Raw genomic sequence first — 15,962 nt, forward strand, 5'->3', positions numbered from 1 at the left:
TGGAGTGCACTGTTGCTGCATACATCAGCTCTCTCTCTGTCTGCTGTAAACTCTCAGTGTGTGGGGTTCAGATCTTTGTCCGTGATCATGGGGAACCTGGTTGCCTGTGCCCACCTGGGACACGCGTGTGTATATGTTATGAGCCCTTCAGTCTGTGGTTTCATGATTTAACTGCAGAGGCTGAAGGTAGAGTCGATTTTTGTATTATAAAAGTGAACCAAGGTGAAGAAATCAACTAAATGATGTGCGGTCCCAGAGGCTGGTGTGGCCAAAGTCGTGAAAGGGGGTCAGCGATGGGTCGGAAAATGGACGCTGATGGTCAGTGTGGAAAGCCAGGGGGCAAGCAAGGACGTGGCTGCGGCAGTGGAGTGGCCGCCTGCAGTGATTTCGCTCCCAGTAGGCCGGGGCACAGAGTGCTGCTGACCCTGATGCCACCTTCCTACTTGCCCCGCGATTTATTTCTTCAAGTTGTTGTCCTCAGTGTTCCTAATCACCCTGTTTTCTGTTGTTGCCGTTCACCAGGCAGCAGCACATCCTTAGGTTGAGTCACCGCCCGGGTCACACCGCCTGTTACATGGAGTCCCCTTTCTGCTCAGAGACACCCAGGAACCCTCTCCAAAAGGAGCTGCCCCAGTGGTCGGCATGCAGCCTCAGCTGCTGTCATCGGCCACAGGTCATCACTCTGAGAGATGTTTCCTGCGTGCCTGCTCTGTGCCAGGCAGAGGAGCCCCCGCCTCCCGGGAGTCTGCATTCCAGGCGATAGACAGGTGATGCAGTGCACAGGGCTGGGAGTGAGATGCTGGTGCGAGCGTGGTGTTAGATGGGGGATCAGGGAAGGCCTCCCCGAGAGGGTGGCGTCGGGTGATGACAGGGAGGTGAAGGAGAGTCAGCCGATAGGCGGCATTGTGTGGCCAGGCCGAGGGACCGTCCGTACAGAGGCCCCAGGCAGAGGAGCGGGATGCAGGCCAGGGTGGTTGGGTGAGGTCACAGCGACTTTGGTCCTACTGGGGCCTTCGTGGCCGCCTCCCTAGGTGGAGGGCCGAACAGCACCGTGCTCAGGGCACCCCCTCACTTGGGTCCCCAGCTGATGGAGGGTGGGGCTCTGCCCTCAGTGCATGCCGTTTTATGAGTCCCTTCCAGCCCCTCCCCACCCGTTTCAGGGTCTCCTCACCCCTCCCTGCCCCACACGCCCTCCTTCTCCCTTCTCACTACTTCCAGTCTCCTGGCTCATCCCTGGGAGTGGAAAAACTGGCTCTGTGCGCCTGTGCCCTCCTGTTCCGGCCAGCAGCTTTCCGAATCTTTGTTCCTGCCTTTGTGTGGACCCACAGGGAGAATATGGTCTCCACCGGGCACCTGTGAAGGGAAGGGAGCAGGCAAGTGTGCAGAAACTGGGGTACGCCCTAAGCACCCAGCAGTGCCACGAAGAAGCCCTGCCGACCCCGCTCCATGTGGGGTGCCTCCCAGCATTCCTAGCTCACTCCTCACCGACACCTCCAAGACCCACTCTCAGGTGACAGAGTTCAGGTGCAGAGAGCAGAGTCCCTTGCCCAAGGTCACTGAGCAAATAATCACAAGAGGCAAGAGTTGAACCAGGTCTGTGTGACACCAGAGGCTGGAGTTTTCACGTCTCCTGGTTCTTCCCTGGTGCATGCAGACATCCCCCAGGATCTGCAGAAGGCTAGGAGCCCTCCCCTAGGAAATACAGACAGACACACAGACACGTGCACACATACCACACACGTTACCAGTGCCTTCAGGCCTGTCCAGGCTCCAGGTGAGGACACCTGCGTCATCCTTGGACTGTCTCTGCACAGCGTGCCGTGGGCTGGGCCCCACCTTGCCACGCTCTGCTGGTCCCCGGAGCTCATCCGGTTCCAGCTAGCAATCCTGATGCCCCCAGCAGCCCCGCCGGACTCACTGCCCCCTTCTGGAGACAAAGGACTCCCCACCAACATCTCCTGTATGCAGTTATACTGGGTAGAATCACGTCCCCCCAGAGCCTTGGAATAAAAGCTGCTTTGGAAATTGGGTCCTTACAGCTGTCATCAGTTGAGACGGCTGTGAAGATGGCGGCAGGAACTGGAGGGATGCATTTGAAAGTTGAACGCAGGGGGTGGCCAACAGCCACCAGTAAACGTCCTTCCCTGAAGCCTTCGGAGGGGCAGGCCCTGGTGACACCTCAATGTCGCACTCTGGCCTCCAGCACTGAGCAAAGGCACTTCTGTCATCATAAGCCACCGCCATCCCCCCGTGCCCAGGGACTGACACACGGTGAGTCTCGGGGCAGACGTCTGCTGCTCAGGAGAAGCCCTCTGTTCTCCCTGCCCCTCGTGTGTGGTCAGCAGCTCATCTGCCACTGCCACTGCGCCTCCCTGTAGCTGAAGGACAGACTGTGCTGAGGTGCAGGTGCCCTGGGCGGTCACCTCCCAGGCCCCCTGGGTCATGTCACCTGACTAAAAGCCCCCGCTGTTGGCCGTGTCTCCTGGAGGGCAGCACCCAGGGTCTTCCTCGGGCCTCCAGCCTCCAGCGTGGGCCTGGGGCCGATGGGCCAAGAGGGTGAACCCGTTCCCTGGGCTGCGTCCAGTGCCCGCGAGGTGAGGCAGCGCAGTGTGGGCAGTGGGGGTGCAGCTTGGTGCTGGGGAGGTTTTCTGGGGACCCAGAAGCCTTGAGCCCATTGGCCAGGCTTCCTGGGAGACCGGGAGCAGATTTGCATCAGAAAGAACACTGGCTTCATTGAAATTCTCCTCCTCATGAGTGGAACAAAACCGCCAAGGAAAGTAAAGTTTTAATTCTGAGCAACTTCACCACTGAGGAGAGTTGTGAGCTTCTAAAAACAGAGAGGAAATGGCCTCTGCAGTGGCCTCTCCCCCGACCCAGTGCCCACCCCTGCTGCCCACTCACGGCCGGCCTTGCGCGGTGTGAGACTGAGCCCTCTCTGGCAGGTTCCCGAGGTGGACACTGCGCAGTTCTGGGGCTGCCTGCAGCCACCCCCCAAGAACCACAGCATGCCGGATAGCAGAGAGGTCCTGCAGGATGGCCAGCCAGACACATGCCCGGGGACCACCCAGGAAAAGTTGGGTACCGGGTGAGTTGGCATTTGGGTTTCTGTCCACCGAGCGTGGGGCCAGGGCCTGGACTCTGCTGTGTGAACCTGGGCAAGCTGCTCTGCTCTGTGAGCCTCAGTTTCTCCACCTGGGCACAAAGCAGGTCTGGATGGAGAAGCCCTGGACTGAGGCGTGTGCTGGGTGGAGCTGCTCCTCAGTGTCCCCCTGTCTGCGTGGCCAAGGGGGGCTCAATGGAGCGACAACTCACATGCAGGGGTGAGAGTCGGGCTTCGGCGGGATGGAGGAAGAATTTTCCAGTCGCTAAGACTGTCCCGTCCTGTTGGGCACTGGACTCAACGACAGACAAGGCCTGGGGCAGCCAAAGGCTCTGCTCCTGTTTGCTCTGTTGACACTCGCAGGTCACTGCCCCTCTCTGGGCTTTGCCTCCCTGTCTGCCTGGGTGCAGCAGGTCAGGGCTCTCCACCGCCTCTCTACTGTGTGCGTCCTGCTAATCGGCGATTCAGAGGGAGGAGCCCAGGCCCTGTCCGTCCAAGGTGGGGGGACCCTGAGAAGCTGGGACCCACCCTGGCCCCAGAACTCCCCAGCGCATGGAGCCCCGAGTCCAGGAGGGGCACTTGACACAGGTCTTGGATGGTCAAGGGCAGCATCAGTGGGAGAGGAGAGGAAGGGCGTGCGGGCGGAGAGAACAGTATGGCTGCAGTGAGGAGACACATAGGAGGATGGGAAATTCGAGGGCGGGATAGGGCTGGGTGGTGGTGGAGCGCAGCATGGGGAAAGGCTGGTCTGAACCCTCCGCAAGGCCACAGCGTGCGTGGTGTGTGGCTGTCTCTCACGGGGTGGGCGGGCTGGGGGGAGAAGGTGGAAGGGCGGAGCACAAGGGAGTTAGTATGAATGTGCTTCAGGCGCAGAGCCCCCCACAGCTGGGCAGAGGACCCAGAGTGGACCCCAGCTTCCAGAAGTAGGGGCTCCTCACCCACAAGGCCCCGAGAGCATGAGGTCCAGCTGTTCACTGGGCAGCGAGGCTGTGGCTGTGGACCGTGCCATCCTTGGGAGCACCATGCAGTGTGTCTGGAGGAGTCTCCTGCTTCTGTGGACCTGATGCAGCCCCAACTGGAGGAAGGGCTCCAAAGGACCTGGAGATGGGGCAGCTCGTCCTGGGTGTGGAAGGTGTGAGGGCCCGGGGGCAGGCAGTGGCACCGTGTGGACTGAGGGTGTGCTTAACACAGGGCAGGTTAGGCCCAGGCAAACTCCTAGGTCTGGCTAGGCTGGTGTGGCCAGACGAGGGGCAGCCAGGCATGGGGACGGCCAGGGCCACAGGAGGAGCGCAGGGGGGCCCTGGGACACGCAGTGGCATCAGAAGCCTGGGACAGCCTGGCTGGGGGGAGTGGGGGTCTGGCAGTGGTGTTGAGTTGGGGAGGGCTGGAGGCAGGAGGCCAGGAGGAGGGAACCTGCGGGGTCGAGGCTGGCCCGGGAAGGGTGGTGAGCAACCGAGCGTAGCGCACCTGGCACCCAGGGCTGGGTGCAGAGAGGGTCCCTCAGACCAGCACCCAGCTGCTAGAGCGTGTCCCGTAGTTGAGCGGTGCACGGCGGCAGTGAGGACACACACAGTTCACTGCCTGCTGGGGTCCTTGGTCCTCACAGAGAGGGCAGCTCCGACCCAGATGGAGCCTCCCACACACCTCGGCCACCATTCGGGTCTGCTGCTCCTGGGCTGCCAGCCCATGCAGCGCATTGCTACCCCAAACAAGAGGAGATTGAAGCAAGCAGGGCAGGAAATGACGCCATGGAAAGTGAGCAAACACGAGCTGCCTGAGGCTGCTGCTGGTGGAGCACAGCTCACGGGCTCACAGCGAAGTTGTTGCTCGCTCACAGAGAGTATGCTGCAGAATGTGCCGAAAGCGCTGGCACGGAACACGCAAACCTGCGGCACAGCGGTCCGCAATTGTGAGCGATGAGTGTGTGCCGGACACAGTGTATCCGCTGTGCTTTCATGCATCTGGCCGGCAGGAGGCTTGCACCTGCAGCCTCACGCACGTGGGCGCGGTGCAGTGTGCTGCCTATCAGGAGGGCCATGGCGTTGCTGAGTGACAGGAAGTTTTCCGCTCCGCCGTGATCTTATGTGGCCACCGTGGCTCTGAGGTCTGTCCCCTGAAACACCGTGGCTCCATCGTGAGTCATCACGTGCGCCTCGCTTATGCACAGAACTCTTCAAAACACAGTTGAGGGACGGGTGTGCCGGACGAATGATGGGCAGCAGAGCTGCAGAGAACCGAGGGACAGCCCCCGCTACACCTCCTCATTTTCCACTGCTGCCCCTGCCGCCCGCCCATCACTGCGTAGCCCCGAGACCGCGGGGTGCGGCCTGCTGGTTAAGAGCATGAACTCTGATGCCTGCTCGCCTGAGTCTGTACTTCGACTCTGCCAACCAGACGGCCTTGCCTGAGTTACGTGACCTGTCTGCACCTCAGTTTCCTCATCTGTGAGGTGGGGATGGGGCAGCAACTGCACTGCCGGGCTGCTGGGAGCACTGAACCAGTCAGGTGCAGGCAGCAGTGCAGGGCACACAGTTCCTGCCGCGGTGTTTCCCCTCACCCCACAGGCGGGCGGCCCAGCGGCACCCCGCCTTGAAGCCTGGCCTGCCCTTGCAGCGGGAGGCCAGCCAGGCACCTGTCACAGCCCCAGGGATGTCGGAATGCCATTTGTCTGTGGCGTAGCTGAGGAAACTGAGTCCCAGACAACCAGGGACTTGCCCATAGTCCCCCAGCTGAGGCAGGGCCTAGGCTAGGGTCCTGGCATCTTGATGCCCAGACAGTTTCTCCTGGGCATGGCCAGACTGCCTGCCGCCTCCTTTTGGACTTTGAGGCTGACCTGGTGACCAACACTTGGTCTGTGTGACCCGGCTCCATGGGGTTGGACAGTATGGGCGCTGCCAGCTGGGTCAGCAGTGAGTAGCCTGGTCACGTTGCCCCACCCCCTCCGCAGGAGCCAAGGGGAGACCTTTGGGGCTGTGGCCTTAGACCAGGGGCTCAGGGAAAGCCAAGGGCCCACCTGGGAGGATATGTCTTAGACTGTACCTCTCTGTTCCAGGAGACTGTAGGTCCCCAGAAGTTCTCTGCCTTGGCAAGCCCTGAGTGAACTGGGTCTCTCCCCTAGGCCCTGGATCCGCACCCCCCTGTGCAGCCTTTCCCACTGCCCATTGCCTGGGGCGCTTGCCCTCTGTCTCCTGTGGAATAATCACATCTCCTCTCCTTAATTTCGTTTTTGCCCACTACCCCAGCCTGGGTCTGGTGGCTCCACAGTGACCTTGAACGACCTTTGTTTATTGATTGCCAGTCCCATTGTCTGTGAGCCTTCGAGGCAGGGACAGGCTCCCTTTGCTCACCTCTGTCCCTGCAGCGCCTGCGCTGAGCCTGTGCTACATTGCTGGTCATGGTCCTTTGAGAGGCAGACAAAGGTCCCTTCCGCCTCTGGGGAGGTGCAGTTGAGATTTTCACTGTGTAGTAGACGGGCTATGTCTTAAAACGCAACACCCAGAACCTGCACACCAAGTGCTCGGGAGGGGCTTGGCCAGGGCAGCTGCAGGAAGAAGCATGCGGGCTTCCTGCAGGAGGAGGGTCTGCCAGGGCAGGGAGAGGGGAGGTTGCGAATTTCCGGAGCCCTCCTGATCCGGGAATAAGCCCGTTTGCCCACCCTCCTCATTAGTTTGGTAATTGCATCCAGCCTGGCCATCAAGCTGCCAGGAGGGGCTAAGCGATTGTGGCACAGGTTCTCGCCACCCCCAAGTGACTGCCATCCCCCACCCACATTCCTTGGGCCACCTCCCGTCATTGCCATCAGTGTGGGAGCAAGAACAGAGGACAGGAGGGGTGGCCTGGCTTTGTGGGGTTTGCTGGGGTGGGGTTCGCTAACACAGCTCGGGATTCCAAACCTCTAGAACCCGAACCAGCAAAGAGCATCTGGGTGCACCGATGGGAGGGGTGGGGGGACTGTCTCTCGGCAGGTTCTCAGAGAGGCTCATAACTAACTGCGGGAGCCTCGGGCCAGCACCCCAGACCCCAGTCGTCAGGAGCCTCTCCTGAGGTGCCGTGGGCAAGGGTTGCTGGGGAAAGAGGCCTTGGAGGATCTGGATTCTGGTGGAGGGCAAGATTTTCTGGAAGTTGGTGCACTGGCTGCGACCTTGGTGCAGCAATCTGGGGGTTGCCTGCCATCTGCCTGGGTGGAGGGCCTTGGAACAGCTGCGTCCCCGCCACTGCCCCTCAGCCCTGCACCTTGGCCTTCAAATGAGCGGGCTGCCTCCACTCTTTCACCTCTTCCAACCACCCTTGCCCCAGAGGCAGTGTAGAGTTCTGGAGTTGGGGCAGGGATCTCTGGGGTGGCTGGGGGACAGGGCTCTGGGAAGCAGGGGCCCTGGTCTGAGAAGATGCAGGTTTGATGCCACAAACCTGCATATCTCTGCGGTGAGTGAGGAAGTGGAGAGGACACTAGGGGCAAAGGGCTGGGTGCAGGGACGCCTCTACCATGGAGCGGGGGCTCTGCGAGCGAGGATGAGACAGTTGGCTGGGTTTATGATGCAGACAGTGGGTAAGTCGGCAGTGTGTGTGCGGAGTCCAGGTCTCAGTCTAGGTCCGTGTCTCGCAGGCCGGATCCCGCCTCTGGTGGGGCCTCTGTCACTTCATGTGGAAAACGGAGCTTTGACCAAACCCTGGTCAAAGCTGCCTTGAGGATGCAAGGAGCCAGCGCAGGTGAGGCACTGGGCACAGTGCAAGCACTCACTCAGTAAGGAAGAGCCAGGAAGGTGAGCTTCCTGCCAGTGGCTCCCGGTGAGTCAGGCTGCTGCAGCGATGGTGTTCCTGTGGCTCTGCCCAGGATGACAGCCAGCACCCGCCTCCCCCACCCACACCAGCAGGTCCCTCTTAGGCAAGTCCCACAGGTGGGCAGTGGGGCCCATGCTAGGTGGGTCAGAGGTATCCAGGGCCACACCTTGCAGGCAGCCCCAGGCAGACTGGGCTGGGTCCCCATTCATGCCCAGCCCACTGTCTCGTCACCTGGAACTTGGGTGCTGGCAGTGTAGCTCCCACACTCATAGTGCCTCCACTGAGCACACATGGAATGCTGAGCCCCTAGCCTGCCGGCCACCGGGAGAAAGCAGGTGAGTTCCCCCGCAGCCAGGCCCTCCTGGCACACCCTCAGGAGTCCTCTGTGGGGTCTTCAGGTGGGTGGGGTTGGTCTTCAAGGTGACAGGCATGCAGACTAAGAGAAGTGAGGGGCGGGGTTCGCACACAGGGGCCTGGAGAGGCCGTGTGTAAGCTGCTTGCAGACTCGGTGGCCACAGACCCGTGCGCGGAGGGCCCGCTTTCCTCCCGCACGGGGTTCTCAGGACTTGGAGAGTGGGCAGCGCTCTCCTTAGGGAGCATTCTCTGTTGTTCCAGGCAGAGGCAGGGCCTGTCCACGGGCCCTGAGGACAGGGAGCCAGGATCCCTGAGGCAGCCACCGAGTTCAAGGCCGTGTGGGCTTGGGAGGGATTGAATGATAGTCAGGTGCTCGGCCTGGTGAGTCACAGCCAGGAAGGAGGGCGACAGCCCTGGCCCAGTCCTGCCATGACTCACGCTGTGTCTCTGTTGCAGGGCAGTTTGGTGGCACTGGGCCTCTCAGAGGCTGATGCTGCCCCGCTGGGGGACACCAGGACACGTTCTCTGAGGCGCTCTCCTGGGTGAGCTTGTAGGGTGCGGCCACCCCTCAGGGACCATGCCAGAGGTGCTCCTGCTCAGGTCTGCCAGCTCTGTCCTGAGGACCGTGTAAGGAACAAGGGTCCCCCACCCCCGGCCCCTCGCTGCCACTCAGGGACTATACCTGGGCCTGGCATGGCACCTGAACCTGCAGATGTGGGTTCAGCCCTCCTGATTTCACCAAAGAACCTTCTGCTGCTTACTCCCCCAAAAGATCCATGGGAGCCCACCAGTGGTGACGACGAGAGCTGATTGTTTCCTGGGCATTTTTCATGTATCGCGTGATCCTCATAGTAGCCATAGGGCTGAGGCAGAAAACGGGAGGCCCAGAGAGGTACAGCGACTGATCCACAGGCCCCAGCTAGTAAAGCCAGTTGAACCCAGGCAAGCCGACTCTGGTGAACCTCAATGCTGTGTTGTAAGAAAGCATTTATTGAGTACCTACTGCGTACAGAGCAGTGGCCTGGCTGCCGAGGGCTGAATGGGAAGAAAGGGCTACAGAAATAAACAGCAGATGGATCCTCTTCTACGAGGGGTTCACGTGGGAAAAGAGGGCTCCCTTCGATGTACGAGTATCACATGCAGTGAGAACTCGAGAGGGGTTCGGTCCAGCCAGTGTTGGCTGAGCCCCACGGTGCACCTTGGTGGTACTCGGGGCTGGGGGACAGAGTGGGGTCAGGCAGGGCCCTGCTCTCAGGGAGCTTCCCAAGCCACAGGGGCCTTCAAAGGCCAAACCCGAGTTGAGAGTGTGGGAGGGTGCTGGGGATAAGCTTGGAGGGCTCACTGATGGAGGGGCCGAAGAAGGCTTGGCAGGGTCTGTCTTCCTACAGTTCCCGTCCACTCCTCTGACTAGAATAGCTGCAGACAGGAGAGGCCTCTGGACCAGAGGTGGCTGCGAGAAAGGGAGAGAGTGGGCTGTCCCAGACCTCGCTCCCTGTGCTGTGGACAGGTGCTGGAGAAGTGCTGTTTTTGTGAGCGGAGGGTAAAGCCCGGTGCTTCCAGTGTGTGAGAGAGCTGGGTGTGAGTGCACCCCCCGTCCTCAGCAAGCTGGTCCTTTTTGGACCTCCCACGGGAGGGCAGACATGGTCACGGCGGCCTCCTCAGCCATTTCCCCAGCACTGCTGGCTTCCTGTGGCCCCGGGAACTCTGCCCCAGGACGGCAGCCAGCCCCGCAGCCCTGCATTCAGAGGAGCCTGCCTGTCCAGAGTGGCAGGTACCCCGCGCTCATCACTGTGGATGGGCTCCAGATCTTGATGGCAGGAGTCCCGCCTCACCTGTTGGGATAATGTCCCTGCCACTGGGCCTGCCGCGATAGCAGCTGGAACTGGAAAGGCCCCCAGTGCCCTTGGGGAGTCGAGACTGCTCCCCAAACCTCGGGCACTGGCCTTGGAGGAAAACATTATAAGTTCTGCCGTTGAGACCACATCCTCTGCATTAACCGACAGTCCTACAGGCTTGGTCGTCCAACGTGGTCACCTCATGTCCTAGTCAGCTGCAGAGTAGGGGACGCCGGGTTGCTGCAGTCCAGCCCGCTGGCCATGGGGAGAGCTGGCCACTAGTGATGCGAGAGGGGCTGTAAACACCAGAACCCCCCAACAGCATCTCCCTCGGTGACGTGTAGGCGGTGGCCACATTGGGAAGGGCACATGGGGTCATGAGCCCGGGACAGCACCGGCTGTGACAGGTCATGACCCTGGGTGAGTAGGAGTCGCAGGGAGGCTTGGTGAGTTCTGTTTCAGATGATGAGCAGGGGTGAAATCCCATTCCAGGGGCTCAGTCTGAACGGTGCCAGCGAGGGCAAGGCCACCCTTTGCCCTCCCCCCACCCCCGGGGAGTTGAGTATGGACTGTCTCGTCTCAGGTACCAGGCACAGGAGTTGCATAGTACCTGCTGTGGGCTGTCCACAAGGCCGAGTGAGGTGTTCCTGTCACACGGAGTACAGGCAGGGGGCCAGAGTCCACCCAGCCACTGAGCGAGGAAAAGCACAGGCAGGGAAGTGGACACAAGCCATGTCTGAGCCGCAGGAGAGAGCTGCTAGATGCGCCAGGGATGGCCCCCCGGGGAGAGGGTGCTTCCAGCAGCTCCTCTTCCCCATAAACAGAGGGTTCGCATCACAACGAGGACACTTGGCCTCGGCTTCCTGAGCGGCTGTCTTTTCATTTAGTGTTTGTTCAACTATTTTAAAACTAGAACCAGTTTACACAGTTTATTAGGTTGAAGAAATGCTGCCTGTTCCTCTTGATGGTGAGGATTCAAAAACAGACTTGTTTGTGAGGAAGCAGGGAGGAAAACGGGTGATTACAGCCAGGGCCGGCCTCTGCTAATTTGGGGGTGGCGGCCCAGCTGCTGATGGCAAAGGCCTGTCAGCTCTATGCCCTCGGATGCCCTGCGGCCAGCCCTGTCTCCTGAGGATGGCCCGAGCCAGAGCATGGACATTGCACCAGAGTGGGGACCCCCGGCCAACTGTGTCCATGTACCCTCGTTCTCCGTGACTGTCTGAACCCAGAGCTCAGGGCCTGTTTGGTAACATTGTAGTCTTCTCTGTCCCAGAGTGGAGGCGGCTTTGTCTTGACAACCCAGAAGAGGAACAGCAGTACCAATGGTCCAGAGTCAGCAGGACAAGTTCTGTGGCATTCAGAACCTTCCGTTTCCCCTGTCTGGCACAGTAGGCCTTGCTCCAGAAGCCTGCTGTGTCATCTTCACACCCTTGCAGCAGCATCCCCTCAACTGGTCACCGTAGCAATGGTCACCATAGCAACAGAAGGGCAGCTGAGGCCAGGCCTTGCTCAACAAGTTCCCAAGAAGGGGCAGCTCAGCCCCCACTCGTTCCCCTCTGTCCATCCCTCTCCTTTCATAACCTCCTGATATCTTTTGCTTTAAAACCTACCTCAGGTTCTTAAGCAGACTGCCACCAGGTGGGCCCAGGTGTATTTGCAAATTTAGTTTGAACCCGTGGTACCTGCAAGGCGGGAGGCCGAATCTCAGAAGCAGGTAACTGGCCCAGCTGCCTGGGAACTGGGCCCCCGACAGACAGGCGCCCCAGAGCCCGGGGCCGCCCTGACGGCCGCGCAGGTTGCTCCCCACGCCACCCCGGTGGGCTCTGTTTGCAGAGCTGGCGGCTGGAAAGTGTCCCCCCGAGCTGTGTGACGCTGCCTCCCTGCTCGGCCCTGCCAGACTCTATGCTCGCCCACCCGAGGTGGGGCCTGTCCGGGGTGGTGCCGAGGAGCAGCGACCTGAGCGGACAGTGGAGGCCCAGTAACCACCGGGGCTGTGCCGGCCGGGAGGGCGTCCAGGGTCACCCAGCCTGGGGGGGGAGGAAGGGGGGTCTGGGCCAGGCATGAGGGCATGTGGCGTGAGCCCCCAGGTCCCGTGCCATTTTCCACGTGGGTGACCAGACAAAGGGCCCACCCACAGGCACCACCGAGGAGGAGAGGCTCTTGCCGGGCCTGCTCAGGACCTGGGAGAGCCTGGGAACGCCCTCACTCCACTCTGAGCGTCTGAACGTGGCTGTTCTGGGTGCCTGTGGGGGTGAGGGGTCGGGACTCCTCCCAGCTCTGAAAGGCTGCTGTCCCCTGCGGTGGTGCCTAGAATCCTCCAATGACAGTCCAGGAGTTGCCTTTCCAGACAGGGACACTGAGCCTAGAGAGCCATGCACTTGCCCAGAGTCACACAGCAAAGTAGAGCAGAGCCGGGTGTTGTTTCTCTTTCTGCTGAGCCCTTAGAACCTGCAGGGAGAGGCGGGCTGGGGTGGTAGGGTGAGGTCAGCCCCTGCAGGCATCCGGTCGCCAGACCCCTGCTGTCCGGGGCAAAGGCCAGGGCTGAGACGCAGGTCTGCCGTGTTCTAACAGTTGTTTCCCCGCCCTGCCAGTTCCCTGACTGATGGGCACACACTTTCCAAAGAATCCCTAAGCCATGCTCTTGGTCTCTCGTCCCCAGAGAAGACAAAGGATGCTCCGCAGAACTCTCCAGGTGAGCCAGCTGGGAGCCTGGGCAGGGCGAGGTCGTGGCTGGACTGCAGAGATGCACGGTGTTGAGGACAGATGAGAGTGCAGGCAGAAGCAAGTAGGGCGGAAGCCACCGGACAAAACCTGAGGGACAGGACAGGTGGAATCGCCACCACCATCAGGGCCCAGCGAGACACAAGGGGGTGGGGGAAGATTTCTTCTTGTAGAAGTTCAGCAAGGGGACAGTCAGAGGCAGGGGCCACTAAAGCCGCGTTGGAGCCAGGACCTCAGCTGGGGTGGCACTGCTTAGGACAGGAGGAGGCGCAGGTCAGCGTGGCCTTCCCGCTGCCCTCTGGAGCGGTGGGACGAGGGGCAGGCCTGCGCCATAGCTGGGCGAGCTCGCTTTGCAGGCTGACACGGTCACAGGTCCCTTCGTGACCTTCCCCGTCAGACAGCTGCACCTCATTCGTTTTTATTGGCCACCCAACACTGTGGCAGCCACAGAAGTTTAGGGGGATGGACTTGGCTGTGGCAGAGGGTCGCGTTGTCCACACTGTGTGCTGTCCTTGGGATGGAGTGTTGCTGCTGCCCAGTCACCTGCCTGGGTCACCTGCCAGGGGTGCAGGGGCCGGGTTTCTGGCTGCAGGGTGCTCGGGCAGTGGGGCGCGGTTTGGTGGGGGCTGACTGTCCTGGCAGAGGTTGAACTGGTGGCGTCTCTTGCAGGCTGTCCCGCGGTTTGCCCGCACCTGGCCTCTCGCTCATGGTTAGATGGGCTGGGGCTCGGGGGCATGGGGGAGGCCCTTGAAGTGGGGCCTGCCAGGAGCCCAGTGTCAAGTGTCTCTGAACAGGGCAGTGATGAGGGCAGTGACGAGGCCAGAACAGGGACGCACCAGCGGGTCTTAGTGTGGCTGTGGCAGGGAGCCAGCCTGGGGAGTGCCCTTCCCAGGCGTGACGCTGCCTGTCATGCCCGTCCCCAGAGATAAAGAAGGAACTGGACCGAGGGAGGACAGGCAGGTGTCTGTGGAGGGGGCCTCCTGTGTCCTCCCAGAGCGAGGGCACCTGATGGTGGGCCTGGTCGCTCTGGCAGGTCCATCCGTGGGCCCAGGCCCCGTTTCCGCAGGCTGGCTGGGTCCTTCGCTGCAGTGCTCGAAGAACGGCGGGGTATGGCGAAGCCCTGGCGCCCGGAGAGTCCTGGCCATGGTGGTGGGACTCGAGGGGCAGGCAGGGAGCCAGTGTGGGGACAGCTCAGTGTCCCTTGGAGCCCGAGAAAAGCATGGGTGTCCCCAGGGAGGGACAAGTTATCCCAGCCCTGTGGCCTCCGTAGCTCTGCAAGCTGTCATCTGGCGTCCCTGCGGCTGTGGGTGCTGGGAAAAGCAGGTCCCATCAGGGGGTCTGGCGTGGGGTGAGGGAAGCATGGGACCTTGGACCCGGGGGCGGGGTGGGGAGCCATCTGCCGGTCAGGGGAAGGCCATTCTGGCTCATGGGGACCCTGGGAAGCTGGTGGGGTGGCCCATCAAGCATGTGCCCCAGGTACTGGGGGACTGAGCTGCACAGGCTTCTCTCCACCCTCCAGGAGCCGCTATCCGAGGGTGCATGGGCCAGTGATGAGGAGGAAGGAACAGCCTGAGAGGGGCTGAGGGGGCTTCTCAGCACCACTGCCATCAGCAGGTGTCCAGGACAGGTGCCCCAAGAGACCCCAGCCCTACCCAGACAACACCACGCAGCCTGGTTGGCCTTCTCAGGCCTGGTGTGCAGGTCCAGCTCCACCCAGCCCACCTCACGCAGCCTCTGGTGTGTCTGGGCTGCAGCTGCAGCGAGACCCAGAGTCAGCACTCCCGAAGGCCTGCCTCACGCCAGCCTGGTGCTGGGCTCAGAGTCCCTCGTCTCCACGAGTCCTCTGCAGCTGCAGGGGCCTCTCGGGGCTCTGCTTCAGGGAGGAAACTGGAGCAGCCACACCTGGGCCCATGGCAGGGGGGTGAGAAAAGGCAGCTCTCTCTGCAGTCGAGAGTAGGGGGACATCTGGGGACTGTGAGCGAGGCCAGGGCCTCCTGCCCTCACAGCTGCCCCCTCACAGCGAGAGCACAGACAGACCGTGTGCCCGGCTCAGAGGGACTGACTTGCATTCCTTCTTTCTCTGCGTGGCTGCAGCACGGTGGGCACTTGCTCATTCCAATCTAATTGGGGGAACTGAGCCCAGAGAGAGGCCCACAGCCCATCCAGGTGGATCTCTAATTGGGCGTCTGCGGGGCCTGGATAGCAGGGAGCACATGGGGGTCCCTTGGGCCCTGCCTCCTGGCTGCTGAGCAGGCGGCCTCTCTGGGAGCTCTTCAAGCCTTGCCTTCAGGAATTCAAATTCACCTCGGTCTCCCCAAGTTCACAAGAAGCTTGAGGTTCCTCAAGCCCTGGCCCCCAGGTGCATTCCCAGGGGGCAGCCCGCCTGAGTCAGGCCACAGAACTGCCAGAATCTGACCTCCGCACAAAGGCAGCCTTGTGCTGGCCCTGGAGACACAGTGCTTTCTAGACCTTTCCAGGCTAAGTGTGAACCCCTGCCGGAACGGGAGGAGAGGGGATCTGGCAGAGCAGCTGCCAGGGCTGGGCTGGTGGAAGTCTGGGGAGGGCCTTTCCCACCCCCACTTTTCTAGATAATTCCCATACCCGCTGGGAACTCCGCCCAGCTTGGTCTCCAGCCCAGTGAGGCTGAGGGGTGCACGGAGCCAGCCTCTGCCCTTTCGCCAGCAAACAGGCAGTTGATGAGGCACAGGCCAGCGTCAGGCCAAGACCGGTGGCAACAGGACAGGAGAAGGGAGGGAGAGGGAGGGGCAGCAAGTGCCTGCTGGGCCTTGGGAAAGCCTCCCACCCCACTTCCCTTCCTGCAGCTCCCACGCCCAGGCTGAGATTCCTGCGCACTAGGCTGTAGTGGGCCCAGGCGGGCAGGACGGGGAGCAGGGCAGGGCCTCGCCAGGCCTGCCTGAGGCTCTCTGGCATGCAGGGAGCGGGTATTGGGGGGCGGGAAGGCCTGGGACCCTGGATACAAAGTCAATCAGGTTAGCCCTCCCAGGACTGGGGTGGGACAGAGGCTCTCTTGTCCTCCCGCAAGGGCGCCCTGACCTCTGCGTGGGGCTGGGCTGTGCATGCAGGGCCTGCGGCCTGGAGGGAGTTGGTTACTGGGACAGAAGAAGTTACACAAAGGAACTCAGTCCAGCAGTTCCATCAAAATTGTAAATGGT

General features: G+C 61.4%; 1 protein-coding gene across 7 annotated transcripts in view; it reads left to right on the top strand.

Annotated features, from left to right (window-relative positions):
- ACSBG1 (acyl-CoA synthetase bubblegum family member 1) overlaps nucleotides 1-15,962 on the top strand; it is a 28,029-nt gene continuing 12,067 nt past the window's right edge. For 2 of the 7 annotated variants that reach the window (XM_024561786.4, XM_045196445.3), the window contains exons 1-3: nucleotides 1-767; nucleotides 2,943-3,085; nucleotides 12,660-12,760. In XM_024561786.4, the coding sequence (XP_024417554.2) occupies nucleotides 690-767; nucleotides 2,943-3,085; nucleotides 12,660-12,760 (322 nt within the window). In that variant the 5' untranslated portion in view covers nucleotides 1-689. Of the gene's footprint in view, nucleotides 768-1,218; nucleotides 2,272-2,942; nucleotides 3,086-7,374; nucleotides 8,215-8,328; nucleotides 8,861-11,683; nucleotides 11,783-12,659; nucleotides 12,761-15,711; nucleotides 15,780-15,802; nucleotides 15,954-15,962 lie in introns of those variants that run through there. The other 5 variants (XM_045196448.3, XM_045196446.3, XM_053912525.2 and 2 more) reach the window with 5 other exon arrangements.

The sequence above is a fragment of the Desmodus rotundus genome, chromosome 10 (assembly GCF_022682495.2).
Source record: "Desmodus rotundus isolate HL8 chromosome 10, HLdesRot8A.1, whole genome shotgun sequence".
NCBI lineage: Eukaryota > Metazoa > Chordata > Mammalia > Chiroptera > Phyllostomidae > Desmodus > Desmodus rotundus.